The 20,092-nt window shown below is 41.0% G+C and overlaps 1 protein-coding gene across 1 annotated transcript; it reads right to left on the bottom strand.

Moving 5' to 3' along the window:
• On the bottom strand, nucleotides 314-19,934 carry LOC109821705 (pentatricopeptide repeat-containing protein At1g09900-like). Its single transcript, XM_020387869.1, is given in 6 exon segments — nucleotides 314-520; nucleotides 651-724; nucleotides 4,796-6,095; nucleotides 6,097-6,195; nucleotides 6,295-6,425; nucleotides 19,805-19,934. Coding segments are annotated over 4 exon segments (1,581 nt in total). The 3' UTR covers nucleotides 314-520; nucleotides 651-724; nucleotides 4,796-4,874.

Genomic DNA, 20,092 nt, shown 5'->3' with positions numbered 1-20,092 from the left:
CTCGTGTGTACTCATCTTGTCAACAGTGAAAAAAGACGGAAACTTGCATGTTGATGCAACATCAACAACGATAACAAAGTGTTATCAGCTACATAAATTCTATTCTTCAATTATGTTTATTATGGGCTATCTCTTCCAAAATGTTAACAAATTGACTGTTAAATTAATAACAAGTGTATAATAGAGAGGAGAAAACACAACAAAGGAAGGGGCTGTGGAGTGTGGAATAGATTTCATAACATACAAAAGACGCACTTGAACCTTAAGGAGTTTGTAAAAACATAAACCACACAACCATTACAAATACAACAAGGAAACAATCAACAAAAGTATTTTCTATAAAACATTGCTTGCTGTTTTTATAGTCACAAGCAATAAACTCCACCTACAGAGCTGAAAGAACCATATTTTGCATCAGCATCTTCTTCATAACTCCTTCGAGAAATAAATATATCGTGCATGATTATCAGAATAGGGTGCACGAGAAAGCATCTCAATATCAAAGTCAATCTTCACCTCCCTACAACAACCACATGAAAATCAAATTCAGAATATTAGGATAACATCGTTTAGACCCTATTATGTACCAAAGAAAATAATCCCAGTTGATCAGTGTACATTGCAATGTCATGAAATAAAACGAAGCCAACCTGCTAAAGTAGCTAAAGTAGTGATGAATCTTGTCAGTGAAATGCGTCCCATAGAAAGTCCATCGATTCACAATCTGCAGTAAAGATAATTTTTCTTATCCATTAGAATTATCCTCCAATTTTCATCTATATTATCATAATATGAAAAAGTATCTCAACCATGCTTGATTACATGGATCAGCCTTCAGTTTTGAACTTTAAAATAAACTCCCTTATGCGACTAATAAGAAGGTATGTCATGCATCTTAACGCTCATCTAAATTCGAAACAGATGCCATCAATTGTTCCCTGATCATATTGATTGAGATGGGTTAATATATTTACAGAGTAAGGCATTTTGGTATCAAAATCATCCTGTACCATAGATGGCAGTTAGTTCAAAAAATCCCCTGAAGTTGCAAAATAAATATAAGTTGGAGGCTCATATTGTATGGAGAAAGACACAGCCACACATTGTGATATGATATGACACACTGACAGTCTGACACATGGAAACTTCTGGAAGGAAAAAACACAACAAACATGGCAAGTTGAGTAAGTCCAATATAGTGCACAGAAGACACTTCATTATATGCTAGATGTTTCTATACTTTCTACTTATGTTTAGAACTTCAAATGGATGTTGCACAATCACATAAATACTTCGAACTCTGGAAAGGACATAAATTTTATCTAGGTTATTGATAATGGAGCTGAATCTTTTCATATTTAGAACTTCAAATTGATGTAGTCCAATCACATAAATATTTCTTTTTGATAACTGAAACTTGAGGATTGTGTAGCATATCGATTTTCGCTAAAAGGTCAATTTGGTCCCTGTACTAGGGCCTCATACTCAAATTGGTCTCCCTCACTTTCTTTTTTCTCAACTTATTCAACTTAGTCCTATACACCTTGTTAAATGTAAAGTTAGTCCTATTTTAACTCTTCACTAAAAAGTCCGTTAAATAAAACTTGGAAGGACAATATTACCCTAACCCTGAAACTTACATATCAATAAATCATATTTCTCTTAATTTTATTTTTGGTCCCTTAATAACCGGAAAGAGCACATTTTGGTTCCTAAACTAAACTAGAGAACACAACACTAAATAATCTTCCTTCCTAAATTTTATATGTCATTTTATTAAAACCTAATCAGGTGTCCTCAAGGTCACTTATCTAAGGTAAGTAAGCTATGGAGAAATACTATATCACAAAGCTTTTTTATGCGAACTTCCGTGTTTTATATTAGAAATTTGCAAACTATGCATCTCCTATGAGAGTGATCAGATATCCTGCCAGTTCTATTAGTACTCTCAGCTACATCAATTCACATTTTAGGCACCATAAATAACAATTTGGGCAAAGTCTAAACTACACCAAGGAGACTCAAATATATTTTAAATAAATACTTCATGTGCCTTGATTGGAAATTGAAACTCGGTACCTTGTTCTTCTAAAAGCAGCCAACTGCATTTTTCATGAAAATTTCATTTAAAAGATGGATTCCTCTTCTTCACTTAACTCTTCACAGAAAAATTTGAAACTTCGCGATTGCTATAGATGAGATCAAAACCCTCTGCTTCTGTTTATTTGAAGTAACATGAATTATCCCAACTGTATATTTCAACGAAGCTTACTCCATTAACATTTAAGCATTATTGTTCAATGCACCATTCCGCATTTGTATGCAATTATGCATACTGGACCACTGGTTGATTTCTATAGGCGTATAAAACTGCTTATAGGTCCCTTAACACAGCTCGGCACGGTGATTCAACAAACCAACGAACCATCGGGCGATATATCCAAGTATGATCATTAGACCACAACACCAAAGCCAAGTGACACGCGACGAAGCGGATTAACGAGGCGACAAGGTTAACGAACCGCACACAAACAACGGAATACATCCAATCGCGTGCGCAATCAAGCTAACGGGTCGATGAATCAACGAGTCATCCAACCGTAGAGTCCACCACATCAAACAAGACCGGGAGCGGACTCGAACTCGAACACCAAAGCGGATTTACTGCCAAATCAGGATCCAGATTGCCAAATCAGAGTTCAGATCAACATTAAAGACCGGATAAACCACAAAATCGAAACGGACGAAACGGCAAACACCTGGAGGGCTCGGCCAAAACCGAGCCACTCCATTCCAGATCTGGTTCTTAGCGATCATCCACGCCAAATAAGGTAGGAGTTCAGAGAGATCAGATCTGAGATCCACAACGGTTATCCTCCGGATCAAAACTTGATTTTTGATCCCGAGAAGAGTATCGATTTCGCTTGGTCGATTTCGATTACTAAAGGCTATTATTTCCTTGGTGAAATAGTACCCCCGGCTGTTATTTTCTTCGTGAAATAACACCCGTTATACCGTGTAGATCAGACCGGATCAAGATCGTGCGGTGGTCCACGGATTAACCCGGCGCAGGCGAAGAACCCACACAAGCAAGAGACCGTAAAACAGGATCTTGCGATTTGTTCGAGAAAAGGAAAGTTGTAATTTTTCTTTTTTCTTTGATTTTGTTGTAACCGGATCTTATAAAAAGACCGGATCTTTTGTAACCGAAAAACAGTTGCTTAAGGAACAATGACTTCAATGAAAACGACTTTCACCGCGAACAATTTCACATTTCCATTGGTGAGGATATTTTAGCAATTCTTGCTGATCAACCTTTCTGTTTTCCAGCCACTTTCACATTCATTGTCGAAGTATTTTCAGGTTTAATATTATAAACAACTCATTATCAGCTGCAAAAAAAAAAAAACAACAACAACTGAATCTTGTGTAACACAGTCTTCGTGTGAACATCAGTATAATAATGTGAAAAAAACCACAGTTACTAGCATAAAAAAATTAAAAGTACAGGGATTACTATTGCATGTTGATGACTTGAGGGAAATATGGGCATACATGAAAAATTAACAGCCAATATTTAACGGATGTTAAAAAAGGACTTAATTTGTAAATGAGGTGCGGTTTGAGGTCTAAGTTGAGGAAAAATAGAGTAGGGAGACCAATTGGAGTACGATACCCGAATACAGGGACCAAATCGACATTTTAGCCTATTGATTTTCTTTTTCTTTGTTCTTTTTGAAATATAATTAAGTGCCTAATTCAGAGGTAACATATATTTCACTTCATCCTGAAGGATCGCCTTGAGTTATTTTAAAAGAGTTTGGGCAGCACTCAAGTAAGTTTTATTCTACTGATCAGTGAAACCATTTAAGTATTTCCAGCATATGAAACATTGAGACAGATATAGGACATAAATTCTACACAATGACAAAGCAACAAGGAAAATCCTTGTGGAATAGGATATAGGCACACCACAATAAATATATATGTCTATTGAAAACATACTTATACATAAAACACTTTCAGGTTCATAATGATCATGACATATTTCGTTTGAGCAAGCAGCAGCAGCAACAACAACAAAAAGAAAAAGAAAAAGAAAGGAATACCATCTATGATTTAAACTAATAGCTACCAGTAATTAAATAAAAAAAGGAAAAAGAAAAAAAAATTGAAGTCCAATCCAATAACATAATACAACTTCGAAGAAATCCTCTACATGTTTGCAGGAGTTCAGTCATTGCTACCATAGCATCCTTATGCCGAAAGTTCTTTATATGTTTATTTAAGTGGCATATGCCTCTAGTGTTGAACAAGCATGTATTTTAATTGTTTCTATAAGCAAACACGTGAGATTGGACTCAATTTTAAGAGATCATGATCCACAAGTTTTCAGATTACTTGATAAAACAATAGTATTTTTATTAGAATGACACAATATTTTAAATCAACATCCTTGTTTATTCATTGTCTCTTGATTGTCTTGCATAAACGTAGAACCTGTTATCATGATCATGACTAGCTTATGGATTAAACTAGCAGAAACAAATTCAAGATAAACCTCAAGTTTGAGCTGACAAGCATAGACTTGCATAAACCTGCTTTCTTGTCATTAAAATTCCGAAACAAAAGGCATGATGACAATATTGTCAGATAAGCATAAAATTTAGTGTATAAGGTGTCATTTTCTCTCGATGAACATATAAACTGCAAAGTCTACAACTCAAATAAAGATTCTCTACTCTTAGGACCAATTTGGAAAAGAAAAATTGATGTTACAAGTTTAATTAGTTACCTTAGGGGAGCGGCCAATAAAATCCACAAGTAACCATCACCCACTATACCCTGCTGCTCTGCACTCTTAAAACTCTCATCTATATCTTAACAACCACGTTCTGCATAGAAGTCTTCTTCACGACACCTCTAGAACACAACACACTAAGCAACTCCAACGCCTCCTTTGACATACCCTCATAAGCCAACCCCTCAATGAGAATAGTGTAGGTTGACTCCGTAGGCATACACCCTTTGGTCACCATATAAGCAAAGAAATCGATAGCCCGATCCGTCCTCCTAGCCTTACAAAGGCCCAATATAATCGAGTTATAAGTTATTGCATTCGGTCTAATCCCCAACCTCTGCAACTCATTAAAAACCCTAATCGCCTCATCGATCTTTCCTTCCCTACTAAACCCACCAACGATTGAAGAATATGTGATTATATCGGGCCTCAACCCTTTCTCCATCATCTCCTTCAACAGCTCTAACGCCATTTCCGTATCCCCTGCCCTTGACAACCCATCAATCACCGTATTATAGGTTATAAGCACCGGAGTGCAGCCCTTGCTCCCAAGCTGACGAAGCATCTCAACCGCAACATCCACTCTCCCATCCCTACAAAGAGCCGTGAGCAAAGTATTATACGTCACAATATCAGGGTAACACCCTCTCGACGCCATTATATCCAAATACTCGACTGCCCTCTTCATTTTCCCTTCTTTGCAAAACCCATGAAGTATTGGGTTATAGCTCAAAGAATTAGGCGCACACCCATGATCGTTCATCCTCTCCAAAACATCAATAGCTCTCCCCAAAAGCCCCTTCCTACACAAGAAATTGATCAAGATATTGAAAGTAACCACGCTCGGCGCGCATCCTTTGCCCACCATATCCTCCAAAAGCCTCTCAGCATCCATCCACCTCCCCGTGCTGCACATACTCCTCAAGATTATATTATGCGTGATCACGTTCGGGTTACAATCATAAACCCTCGCCATGGAATTCAAGAACTCAATCGCCTCGTCAATCTTCCCTTCCTTACACATCCCGTTAACAATCACATTGTAGGTAACCACATCCGGCGCGCACCCTTTTTGCCGCATCTCATCGAGCAACTTCATCGCTTCGGCTACGCCGTTGGACTTGCACATCGATTCGATTAGAATGGTGTACGTGAAGACATCGGGGGTGATGTTCCGCCGGAGCATTTCGTCGAGCAGGTTGAGGGAGTGACCGATCTCGGATTTCTGGGAGAGGGATTGGAGGAGGGTGTTGAACGTGACGGCGTCGGGGGGGAGGGGGTGCATGGAAGCGAGAGGCGAGGGCGGAGTCGGCGTCGCCGGACTTTGGCAGTAGGCCGGAGATAAGGACGTTGAGGTGACTGACGTCAGGGGGGATGTTGAGGGCGACATCTGGGTCGAAGACGCGCGTGGCGTCGGAAGAGGCGGCGGAGGGCGGCGATGCCGCGGAATGAGCGAGGGCAGGGGAGGAGGAGGGAGGGGGAGGGAGGGGCGGAGGAGGGGAGGGAGAGGAGGAGGCGAGCGGCGGTGTCGAGGTCGCCGGAGCGACTAGGCGGTGGAGGCGCTCGGAGGCGGCGGTTGACGGCGGCGGCATTTGAGGAAGGCGGAGCCTTACTTTTGGGTGGGCTTGATTTTGGGGGTAATGGTATTTGGAGGATTAGGTGTGAGTGAGTTGGGATAAAAGTTCATTTTTTAGGCGGGTTTTTCTCGTTTTTTGGAGAAGAGGAGGATTTAGTTCGTGGAGGTTTTAGGAGGAACAAGGGGAGGGTGTGGATTGTTGTACGGGGTTTTGTGGTTGGAATGGGTTTGGGCCTGGTTGGTTAGGCCTTTGAAAGCCCAAAAATTGAAAAGTCCCACCCGACACTCATAGAAATTGATCACATTTCTTAAAAACTATTCATATTTATTTGTTTGGGTGGACTGGGAAAGAATTATTTATCTTTCCTTCTTCGTCGTTTTTCGTCACGATTTGGGGAAACCCAAATCTGAGCTATTAGATGGGAATTGGAAGGAAATATATTATTTTAGGGTTAAAAATAAGAGGGAGGGGAAGGGGGAGGTGATGGTTTCCTTTTTTTTTTTTTTGTTATCAACCAAACAGTGGAATTAGCACATTATATATTTCTGTTCAAGTTTTCTGAGTGAAGCAAATAAAAAATACTAATTTCCAAGAAATACATAGAAACACATGGAAAGTCAGTTCTGAGCCTAAAATTGATTTTTTGCTATTTATAGAATATAACAAATCAGGCCCTTTATCTACTGAGGTGACCAGAGAATAAGAAATATGTTCATTGTAAATTTTAAATCAATATAATTATTATGTAATTATTTTTAATTAATTAAAATTAAAATATTAATCAATGCACATTGTTGTTATACCAGTACACAAATACTGTTGTAGTCATTATGTTTCTTTCATGTATGACTTTTTGTTTTCTTTAGTAGAGGACCCTCTGTTGTCTATAGTAGCATCTTCCGATTATTTGTATCATTGTTTGGGTTTTGTTTTTAACTTGTAGAGCCAAATACAAATCTGATAGAACATTCTGCATGTGAGCGAGATGCTCTTTAACTTTCGGGGCGGGGTGGTGGTGGTGGTAGGGAGACAGTTTAGATACGTCAACTGTCCTCTCAAATTCACTTAGGGCCCGTTTGGATAATGAAAGTATTAGAAGTAAAAAGTAGATTATAGAAGTAACTTTCAAAACTATGAAGTAGGAAGTAGTGGACATAACACTTTTTTTATTTGTTTCGTATATTTTTAGAAGTAATGGAAGTAGAACTTCTTCCTATTCATTTATTTTTTTTGTTTGAATAACATTTGGAAATATTACTAGGAAGTAATTTTATAAATAAAAAGTTGTTAGAAGTAACCAATAAAAAAAATATTAATTAAAAAATTATTTATTTCCTAATTAATATGCATTTCAACTACTTCCGAGCTACTTCTGAGTATTAAGGATTTATTTATTTCCTAATTAATATGCATTTCAACTACTTCCGAGCTACTTCTGAGTATTAAGGATTGAAAAACTATTTTGGAAGTAAGGATGACACGTAGCAACTACTTCCGAGCTACTTCTGAGTATTAAGGATTGAAAAACTATTTTGGAAGTAAGGATGACACGTAGGCGCCATATAGGCGTTTAAGGAAGTAATGAAAGTAAGTTTTTCATTTACTTCTTTTACTTCAGCTACTTCATAATTACTTTTGTGGAAACAAACGGGCCCACGTGAAGTGTTTTGAAATGATTTTATTCGGTTGGAGCATAAAATCTTGAAACTACAAGTTATAAAACAAGGCGACGAAGAGTATGAAGACCATGGTTTTGGCTATTGTACAAAGTTTACCGGTTCCTGATAAATATAGGAACTGGATCAACTCCTTATATAGGGCTTGCTCAAGTTTAATTAATTTATAAAATTTCTTGCTAACGCCTAAATTTTGTGAGAGTTTACCCAGGAATGCCTGGGTTCCAAGGGAGCATGTTAAAACTGCTCATTTGGGGAATGGAAAATTAACTTTAAAAAAAGTAATCAAATTACTTTGTTACAATGATTTCAAAGGAATCTGAATAAATATACAAACTGAAAAGTTCTTGTATGTTATGTCTTAAAGTATATGATATTTTGAAATTTACTCGAAAAACAACCCAGCAGAATCTATAGATTGATTGATACCAGCCACCTCAACTCGAGAACATTCCATCCGCTTGCTTCGTTTCACAACGTTCAGAGCTAATTAACTCCCTTGGCAGCACCTTCATGCCCAAAGTTTTGAATTTTTCATCACAATTTATTTTAATAGGAAAATACTAGGAATCGAGTCCAGGCTCTTCAGGCCTCGTTTGGCAAAGGGTTAAGAAAGATGGGTTAAAAAGAAGAATTAATGTACTTAGCTCATTCGATAATCTGAAGGACTAAATTATTAACCCATTAAATAAGTTTTATTTTAGCCATTGTGATCAGTTTTAGTGTTTGGGAATAACAATGATTTTGACTATTTTATTTATAATTAGAAAGGTTAACTCTTAATCCTTTGAAATAGGAGTATTAGTAAACCCCTCATTTTGAGGGGTTAACCCATTTTAATCGCTCTAGAGGGGTTAGCTTAACCGTTCTATATTTTTTATGTTTGGCAAATTATGGAGGGTTAACTCACATTAACCATTTTATAGATTTTTTATGTCAAATTTGGTGAGAGAAAACACTTGCTTTTTTATCTTTCAGCCCAGAAAGTAGAAAAGTATGAATCCACTAGTTTTGCATCAGGAAATCCAATGCCAAAGCGAGGGTCAATAAAGACAAATATATGTATATATAATATATAGTTACATAATAATTTGTAAGTATATACTAATACATAATTATATAAACAATAATAATGTTAAACTAATTTTTAGCATTTTTTTATCAAAAGAAAAGAAAAGAAAAGAAATTAAAAAAAAAACCTAGTTGGGATGTACTTATCTATTGTGATGCGATGAATTTTAAAATAAATTTATACTTGTAATTTGTAAATAATTTATTAATTATTAATAAAGAATTTATTTTTATAATTGCTACGCATCAGAAGTTGAAAACTTGGGAAAGGTGAAGCCATTATTGAGCAACTTTTCTACTTTAATCAATCATCTGATATATATCGCCTCGCCTTCGCATCTCTAGAGGAAGGTTTTCTCTACAGATTGCATAGTACGTAGTAAAGAGAAGAAGTTCTCTGATTATGTCAAAAGCGTAAATTATAAAAAAATCCTCCTAAGATTTATAGCATTCACAAAACTTCCATGCATTTAAAAGTGACACTTTGAATCCTATTCAGTGTTTATGAAGTTAACCTGAATGTAAAGACAATGAGGATAAGATAGGATAATTATTGGTGCTCCTGTATAAACATGTAAATGTATATTTTTGATACTGATCCCTAAAATCTTCGATAATTCCATAGTAGTCCCTCATATCTTTGAAACTGCTCACAAGTCCCTCAAGTCCTAAGAGGCCTTCCGAATTGGCCCCTCAATGACCAAAATGCTCCTCATCTTATATTGTTGTGAACTTCTTTTTGGTTTTTATTGTTGTGATCCAATTTGTAACACCCCTTAAGATTTTAGAGACGTGTGAGATTTGAGGGACTCAAATGAATTATTGAAGATTTGAGGGACTAATATCTGAAAACCCCTAAAAATTATGATTATTTAAATGATGAAAACGTATTTCCTTTTAAACCTAATAAGGTTTTTCCGTGATGGAATTTGGATTTTCAAGAGAAGGACAGCTTCACATCCATATACTAGAGAGTACAGGGTCGCTCCGGTAGGCGTGCGGACTATGGTATAATAAGCACATAGAGTTTCGTCTACTTTATCATCCCAGTCTCATTTGTTGGTTCTCACGAACTTTGATAAAATCTTTATGATGGTCTTGTTGAAAGCTTCAGCCAATCCGTTCGCAGTGGGATAATAGGCCATCGACGAGACATCTTGAATTCTGAATTTTTCACAGAATTTAACAAACGCGTTGCTGACAAACTGGGGACCATTGTCATGCACGATTCATCTTGGAACACCGTATCGATAAATAATATGGTATTTGATGAATTTGACAACGTCGCTTGTCCTTACTTCTTTGAGTGGAATTGTTTCGGCCCACTTGGAGAAGTAGTCAGTGATTGTCAGAATGAAACGGTCACCTTTGGCTGACGGTGGAAAAATAGGACCGACAATGTCTATTCCCCATGTCTCGAATGACCATTATATGACCGAAGGGTGCAAGTACTCTGGGGGTTGTTGCATGTAATTGATATGCATTTGACATGCATGGCACTGCCGGGCGTACTCAACTGCGTCCTTGACCATAGTTGGCCAATAATATCTCATTCTTTTGACACGATCACAGAGTTTGGGACCAGGCTGGTACGCACCATAGATTCCGTCATGGGCTTCTTTGAGAGCCTCTTCCCCCTCTTTGGTTGAAAGGCATTGGAGTAGCAAATCTTTGTATGCATGACGATACAATGTCTGGGTCACCGTATTATAATAGAATCTTGGTGCTCTTCGCCAGACCGAGTCTCTTTTTTTTATGTCTTCCGGTAAAATATCATGCAAGACATAATTAACAATGGGGAAATACCAGTCTCGAGGTTCGAGTTTGATTCTCATTGTGTGCGCCTCTGTGATGTCCAGGGTACAGTCTGGTATGAAGAGTTAGTGAGTTCTCACAGTAACCAACTATTTTATTTTGGGAGGTTGTGCCAGAGATACTGCTAACGCCGCCAATGCATCTGTGTAGGCATTTTACAGACACGAGATGTATTCGATGAAGAACTCTTCAAATGAGTTTGCCATCTCGATGGCTGCCTGGTGGTACGGGATCAAGTCTTGGTTCCTGTTTGTTGGAAATTTGTAGTAAAAAGACAATGAAAGAAAATTTGACTTGTATTCCTCTCAAAATCAATTACAATTTGGATTCCGATTACAAAAGAGAGGAGAATGAATTTGATTCTCCCCTTTGTTTAATTCTGGGTTCTTCACGGTGGCGATGAGATGCCTCCCTCGAATGCTCGCGTCGAGTTTGCTTCTCGTTGACGATCCGAACGTCTTGATTCACTGGAACGATGTCTTCTCCTCACGATTTGACGCTGTGGAGAACTTGCGTGGCAAGTTTGAAAATAACTCTTAACGAGTTGATGACTCTGAACGAGTTTTAGAAGAACTTGCAGAGCAAGTTTTGAACTCTGATCGAGTTGATAACTCTGACGAGTTTTGGAAGAACTTGCAGAGCAAGTTTTGAACTCTGATCGAGTTGATAACCCTGAACGAGTTTGAACTCTTGAAAAAGAGTTGATTTGAACCGAAAGTTCGGTTAATAAGCCAAGGAAGAAGCTCCTGTTGCTGGTCTCCAAAACTCCTTGTTGCTGCAGAACGCGGCAAGATGCTCGATCAAGGATCCCCAAAAAGTCAGCCAAAAAACTCGGTTAATAAGCCAAGGAAGAAGCTCCTGTTGCTGGTCTCCAAAACTCCTTGTTGCTGCAGAACGCGGCAAGATGCTCGATCAAGGATCCCCAAAAAGTCAGCTCCCCCCCCAAAAAAAAGAGGCCCGAACTCAGTTGAGTTTTGAGGTATTTATAGGGGGTTAAGGGTATAACCGCCCCCTTAAATATCTCCTTAATGAGGGTTTAATGGGGTCTAACTGCTCCCCCTAAATCTCTCCATGATAGGGTAGTGATCCCCTAAAATCTTGGGGAGAAAACGGTTCTGGAACCGTTCAAATCGTGCTTGAACGAGTTAAACGCTGAAAACAGCGTTCTGGGCTCGAACTGTGCGTTTCTGGACCTGAAACGCACAGTTGAGGTTGAAAAACGCACAGCTGGGGCTGAAAACGCACAGCTGGAGCTGAAAAACGCACAGCTGGGCTGAAAACGCACAGTTGAGGCTGAAAACGCACAGCTGAGGCTGAAAACGCACAGCTGGGCCTGTAAACGCACAGTTGGCCTGTTTCAGGCTAAAAACGCACAGTTGAGCCCATAAACGCACAGTTGAGCCGTAAACGCACAGTTGGCCTGTAAACGCACAGTTGGCCTGTAAACGCACAGTTGGCCTGTAAACGCACAGTTGGCCTGTAAACGCACAGTTGGCCTGTTTCAGGCTAAAAACGCACAGTTGAGCCCATAAACGCACAGTTGACCTGTAAACGCACAGTTGGCCTGTTTAAAGGCTGAAAACGCACAGTTGTGCTGTTTTAGCGATTAACTCTGCGTTTTGAGATTGAAAACGCAGAGTTGAGCCTGTTTAAAGGCTGAAAACGCACAGTTGTGCTGTTTTAAAGATTAACTCTGCGTTTCTAGATTGAAAACGCAGAGTTGAGCCTGTTTAAAGGCTGAAAACGCACAGTTGTGCTGTTTTAAAGATTAACTCTGCGTTTCTAGATTGAAAACGCAGAGTTGAGCCTGTTTAAAGGCTGAAAACGCACAGTTGTGCTGTTTTAGCGATTAACTCTGCGTTTTGATGTTGAAAACGCAGAGTTGAGCATGTGCGCTTTGACTCTGTAATGCAGAGGCGAACCTTAGGCGGGCTTGGCGGGCTTCAGGCTAAGTCCAATGTTCTGATGAAGTCCAGTCTTGCAGACGGACCTCAGAACATAATTTGCTGCGAAGAACAGGTCATAACTTTCAAACCGTAAGTCGGAATTAGACGAATTATATATGAAAATCGGCTATCTCGACGAGACGGGGCCATCCGAACCTAGCCGAAGGCTTCGGTTCGCTTCCTCCGTTTTGCCAAATTCCTTACGGTTTGAGAGATATCTGCATTTTAATATGAAGAGACCGTCAATTTGTAGTCTCTTTTGCTAGAGCTTTGCACAGATCGTCCTCTTGTAATCTTCGTCTTGGCTCCTTGAAAATATGAGAGTCGTCAGGTTGTAACTCCCGATGTTGATTGTGAATGCTGTTGAATTGGGGCCTTCATTAGTTGTTGTGAAGGTCGTCAGATTGTAACCTTCTACGTGAAAGTCCTCAAATTGTAGCCTTCTGGAAGTCGTCAGATTATAACTTCCATCATCGGTGTTTTGATGGGGGATAAGCTATCTATTGTGATTTTTAGACAGCCTACAGAACCCCCTCCAAAGTTTTCGAAAGTTCGCGGTTGACTGGGACGAATTTTCGGAATACTTTGGATCTCAACTCTGATCTTGGAGCTGTTGATTCCTTGTCACAAAGGAGTTGTTCTCTGCACTCGCTTCGAAAGCAGCTTGGTTGAACGGATTTTCCATGCAGGACCTGTGTGAAGGTATGTGCCATAATCCTGCTTCTGGAATGTGGGGGTGGACCCTGCATTTTGAACTTGAGATGCGGGTTTCACCGTTGCATGTTGAATTTGGAACACAGGTGTGACCTCGGCGTTTGGTTTTTTGCATCGCGGGTCAACATTTTGACTTAAGACATGGAAGTGGCTTCCGTGCATTTTTGACTAAGTCTTTGAGACTTGTCTTTGGCGCATCTGTTTTAAGTCTCGACTCACATCTATTAAGCTGATGGGCCTGCAAATGTGCGTAGGATTTTTGGCAAACCCTCAGCCATCAACGGATTTGATAAGCCTTTACCGATTACCGTTTGAGTCGGGCTAGCATGTGAATTATCTAGGTCCGTTCCACATGTAACGTTGTGCTAAGAGAATGAACTCTCTTAGTCTTGATGCTATGATTTTGAATACATAGACTTTGTCATTTTGACGGGAAAAGACTAACCGGCAACGCGTGTTAGGCGTAGACTTATCTCTTATTAGGGATCGAGATAAAGTCCCCCATGCGTGTGAGGCATGGATTTTGATGTCCTTTTCACGGTAAAAGACTAACCGGCAACGCGTGTTAGGCGTAGACTTATCTCTATTTAGGGATCAAGATAAAGTCCCCCATGCGTGTGAGGCATGGATTTTGATGTCCTTTTCACGGTAAAAGACTAACCGGCAACGTGTGTTAGACATTGACTTATCCCTACTTAGGATTCAGGATAAAATTCCCCATGCGTGTAAGGCATGGATTTTGGCGTTATTAATAACGACCTGCTACGATATTGAATACGTAGGCTTTGCTATTATTGCGGGAATAGGCTACCCGGCAGCATGTGTTAGATGCAGACTTATCTCTAATTAGGGATCGAGATAAAGTCCCCCATGCGTGAAGGCATGGATTTTTGGTGTCATTTCTTCCTGTGTAGCTTGAAACACCGAAAGAATTAACAAGTTCATTGGGGGGTTGACTGTTAGAGGTGTTATGTTAACATAACAGTATTTTATGGACCTATCGCTCTATTGAAGAGAGTCGATAAGTTGATTTGGTCGTCAGAGGTGTGGTGTTAACTTGACGAGTTTGTGGACCTATCGCTCTATTGAAGAGAGTCGATAAGTGGATTTTGTCAGAGGTGTAGTGTTAACGTGACAAGAAAGATATTGCTATGGAAGCAATTTTGAGAACTTATCGCTCTATTGGAAAGAGTCGATAAGTTGATTTTGTCAGAGGTGTAGTGTTAACGTGACAAGGAGAATATTGCTATGGAAGCAATTTTGGGGACTTATCGCTCTATTGGCGATGATTGATAAGTGGGGTTTTGTCAGAGGTGTAGTGTTAACTTGACAGGATTTGTGTTGCGATTGGAGCAACTTTGGGGACTTATCATCCTATTGACGAGGATTGATAAGTGGGTTTTGTCAGAGGTGTAGTATTAACGTGACAGGATTTGTGTTGCAATTGGAGCAACTTTGGGGACTTATCATCCTATTGACGAGGATTGATAAGTGGGTTTTGTCAGAGGTGTATTGTTAACGTGACAAGAATTTGGAGTGATGAAAACTGAATGCATACTCTGTGGGGATGATGATCGTCAGAAGTGTAATGTTAACTCGACGATGTGAAAGATTCGTTACTCTTAATCCAGTGGATTCCAAGTAATCAACCCCCAGTCTTGATTGAGACTTAGCAGGGGCATAAAAAGAGGTAAACAAGGCACATCACCTAGTGAGGCACTATCCATGAAGTCGGAATAGAGTCACATCACCAGGTAGGCCATTATCTGATGAGTTTGACTATCAGAGGTAATTGTTAACGTGATAGTTGTTGGAGGCCCGGCATCCTACTGAAGAGGATTAGCTTCAGTGGCCGTAGTATCTTCCCCTTCTGACTGAGGAGATTGGACTTGGTCCGATTGCTCTGGAGAAGGTTGGGCTTGGTCCGATTGCTCAGGTTGATCCTGCCTACTTTGTTCTTCAGCTTTGATCCTGGCAATGATTTTTTGAGCCTGCTCGCCTTGAGAGATTAGTTGTCTCCAAGAACGGCATTCTGCAACTCCTATTCGGGCTAAGAGGTCGGTTTGCAAGTTGTGTCGACAGGTCTCTACTAAGGTAGACTGTGTCATACCTGTCGGACAACGCAAAGCCATATTTCGAAACCTTTTGACGAAGGCTTTGACTGATTCCCTCTTCTTCTGCTTAGTAGAGAGAAGGGTATGGATGGAGACTTCTGTATCCTCTTCAAAGAATCTTGACAGGAAGAGTCTCTCTAGATCCGCCCACTTTTGGATACAGCCCGCAGGCAGTTTCCTGAACCATTCAAAGGCAATTCCTTTGAGGGTGCCAATGAACAATCGAGCCAGTATGGCATCGTTCGATATTATATTTCCAGTCTGTGACTTGAAATGATAAATATGTTGGTTCGGTGATCCCGTGCCGTCAAAAGTTTGTAGCGTCGGGACCTCGAACTTTGGAGGATAAGGGGCTGCATCCCATTCGACAGGATAGGGCCTGATAACTCCCTCATCTTGGAGCTCACTTCTGTTGGCAATGGCTTTGAGGCGGGCTTCCAATTCTTCCATTTTGGCAGATTGGAGATTTTTCTCGTTCTCTGTCTCTCTTCCTTCATCAGAGGAAGATTCCAGGTTGTGGGCTTCTTGGTCAGAAGCCGCATCATCAACCACTTTTTCCTTCCCTTTGCTTGTGTGAGGTCGGGATGAAGACGCTTTTCCTCTCCGGGAAGATTCTTGCCTAAGCGGCGAATCTGTCTCCTGAGATTTGGCCTTGTCTGTGACGATTTGAGTCAACAGGGCCAGGAGTTCATTGATGGCCTCTTGCTGAGATTTGAGCATGACCTCCTGCTCATCAAGTCTCTTCGCGAGATCTTCATGGCTTTCTGTCATATAGGCGGAGCTTTCACGTTCAACAAAGGAACTTGACGATTGAGACTCTCGGAATTAGTTTCTCTGGCCAAACTCCGATAGTTGACAGGGGGAATGGCTCCTGTTCGCGTCCGAGTGCGTTGGTAGACTCCTTCAAACTCGTTAGCGATTTCTCTGACGCTTGGAGAATGATCTGTCTCTGACTCGTCAGAACTAAGGGTTGATGATCTCCCTCTACCAACCATGTTAGAAGTGACTCCAAGGTATTCAACCTCTAAAGTCTTCTTCCTGTGATGATGCCGTCGATTATTGAGCAAAACGACATTCGTCGGTCGGTTGAACATTGACAGCAATTCCCGCAAGTCGGAGACTTGGGATGAACTTCTCACAGAGCGTGAGGGTAGAGATGGAACTCCCTGTCCATTAAAGGATGAGACTGGCTCCTGGTGAACATGGATCTTGAGTCCACGTTGATCTTTTTGAACACGACGAATCGCATCGTGTTCTGAAGAAGAAACACGAGGGTAGTGTTCTGTTTTACTAATGCTAGACCGAAGTCTGCGTTTTGTTGATGAAACGCACCTTTGCCGGTTGCGTTTTTGTTGGTTAACGCAGTTTGTAAGTCTGCGTTTTGGATCTTGAACGCACTCCTGAGAGTTGCGTTTTGGTTCTGAAACGCACTCCTGAGAGTTGCGTTCTGCCAAATCAACGCAGTTTTGAAGGCTGCGTTTTGATTGCACAACGCACCACTGAGGGCTGCGTTTGGCATAAACTGAGCCCACTCCTTTAGAGGTAGGGCTGCTCGAGTAATCTCGGCGACTAAAGGAGAGGGTTTCCTTTGGCATAGGAGCAACCTTTGGAGCTTTAGTCTCCTTGGCACCTCTCACAGAGCGTGAGGGTAGAGATGGAACCCCCTGTCCGTTAAAGGATGGGACTGGTTCTTGGTAAACATGAATTTTAAATCCATGTTGATCATTTTGAACACGACGAATCACATCGTGTTCCAAAGAAGGAACACGAGGGTCGTGTTTAGCTTGATTAACGCAAGACCAAAGTCTGCGTTTTACTAGTGAAACGCAGTCCTGTGATCTGCGTTCGGATTCAGAAACGCATTCCTGAGAGTTGCGTTCAGTTTGCGAAACACACTCCTGAGAGTTGCGTTTTGGTTCTGGGACGCACTCCTGAGAGTTGCGTTCAGCCAGAACAACGCAGGTTTGATGTCTGCGTTTAAATTTTGGAACGCACTCCTGAGAGTTGCGTTTCGCTTGGCTTATGCAGAGCTCATGTTGAGGCTCGCAAACGCGGAGTTCGCGTTGATTGGAGGATCGGCTTTGGAGTCGTGCCGAAGTCGAGTCTTCTCCTTTAGGGAGGGGACTGTATGAACAGTGCAACCCCCATGGGAGATAGTCTTTAGATGAGTTGGCTACAACTGGAGCTTTAGTCTCCTCGGAAACTTTGTGGATCTTGCGCATAGCCTTGGGGCTAAGGGATCCGGAGGAGATGGCCTCCTCATACTTGGCTTGATTAAACTCGATAATCAGAGTTTCAACGGTCATTCCAGTGAGATGAACGTCGGATTGCACCACCACTTCTTCGTCAGAGAAGCTCATCCCCAGCAGAGTCGCCATCTTTTGTTTGTTGGAAATTTGTAGTAAAAAGACAATGAAAGAAAAATTGACTTGTATTCCTCTCAAAATCAATTACAATTTGGATTCCGATTACAAAAGAGAAGAGAATAAATTTGATTCTCCCCTTTGTTTAAAACTGGGTTCTTCACGGTGGCGATGAGATGCCTCCCTCGAATGCTCGCGTCGAGTTTACTTCTCGTTGACGATCCGAACGTCTTGATTCACTGGAACGATGTCTTCTCCTCACGATTTGACGCTGTGGAGAACTTGCGTGGCAAGTTTGAAAATAACTCTTAACGAGTTGATAACTCTGAACGAGTTTTAGAAGAACTTGCAGAGCAAGTTTTGAACTCTGATCGAGTTGATAACTCTGACGAGTTTTAGAAGAACTTGCAGAGCAAGTTTTGAACTCTGATCGAGTTGATAACTCTGAACGAGTTTGAACTCTTGAAAAAGAGTTGATTTGAACCGAAAGTTCGGTTAATAAGCCAAGGAAGAAGCTCCTGTTGCTGGTCTCCAAAACTCCTTGTTGCTGCAGAACGCGGCAAGATGCTCGATCAAGGATCCCCAAAAAGTCAGCTCCCCCCTCCAAAAAAAAAGAGGATCCGAACTCAGTTGAGTTTTGAGGTATTTATAGGGGGTTAAGGGTATAACCGCCCCCTTAAATATCTCCTTAATGAGGGTTTAATGGGGTCTAACTGCTCCCCATAAATCTCTCCATGATAGGGTAGTGATCCCCTAAAATCTTGGGGAGAAAACGGTTCTGGAACCGTTCAAATCGTGCTTGAACGAGTTAAACGCTGAAAACAGCGTTCTGGGCTCGAACTGTGCGTTTCTGGACCTGAAACGCACAGTTGAGGTTGAAAAACGCACAGCTGGGGCTGAAAACGCACAGCTGGAGCTGAAAAACGCACAGCTGGGCTGAAAACGCACAGTTGAGGCTGAAAACGCACAGCTGAGGCTGAAAACGCACAGCTGGGCCTGTAAACGCACAGTTGGCCTGTTTCAGGCTAAAAACGCACAGTTGAGCCCATAAACGCACAGTTGACCTGTAAACACACAGTTGGCCTGTTTCAGGCTAAAAACGCACAGTTGAGCCCATAAACGCACAGTTGAGCCGTAAACGCACAGTTGGCCTGTAAACGCACAGTTGGCCTGTTTCAGGCTAAAAACGCACAGTTGAGCCCATAAACGCACAGTTGGCCTGAAAACGCACAGTTGACCTGTTTAAAGGCTGAAAACGCACAGTTTGTGCTGTTTTAGAGATGAACTCTGCGTTTTAGGCTGAAAACGCAGAGTTGGGCATGTTTAAAGGCTGAAAACGCACAGGTTGTGCTGTTTTAGAGATTAACTCTGCGTTTTGATGTTGAAAACACAGAGTTAATTCCTTACGGTTTGAGAGATATCTGCATTCTAATATGAAGAGACCGTCAATTTGTAGTCTCTTTTGCTAGAGCTTTGCACAGATCGTCCTCTTGTAATCTTCGTCTTGGCTCCTTGAAAATATGAGAGTCGTCAGATTGTAATTCCCGATGTTGATTGTGAATGCTGTTGAATTGGGGCCTTCATTAGTTGTTGTGAAGGTCGTCAGATTGTAACCTTCTACGTGAAAGTCCTCAAATTGTAGCCTTCTGGAAGTCGTCAGATTGTAACTTCCATCATCGGTGTTTGATGGGGTATTAACTATCTATTGTGATTTTTAGACAGCCTACAGTTCCTAACTTCGTACTCTCCTTGAACCTGGTTGATTATCAGCTGAGAATCACCAAAAGCTTTAAGGTACTCGACCCCCGGCTCTTTAGCAAAACTGAGCCTAATGAGCAGGGCGTTATATTCGACCATGTTATTGGAGCATGGCTCGACCAACAAATAGGCTCGAGGTATCACATGTTTCTCCAGGGAAACTAGGACAATTTTGACTCCGGAGGATATTTTGGAGCATCCGGGAGCACTCGCCACATTAGTTGCTCGAAAAGTACCACCGAAATACAATTACCACA

This window comes from Asparagus officinalis, chromosome 8 (genome assembly GCF_001876935.1).
Source record: "Asparagus officinalis chromosome 8, Aspof.V1, whole genome shotgun sequence".
Taxonomy (NCBI): domain Eukaryota; kingdom Viridiplantae; phylum Streptophyta; class Magnoliopsida; order Asparagales; family Asparagaceae; genus Asparagus; species Asparagus officinalis.
The sequence above is the reverse complement of the archived record's forward strand: the minus strand, read 5'-3'. Positions and strand labels throughout refer to the sequence as shown.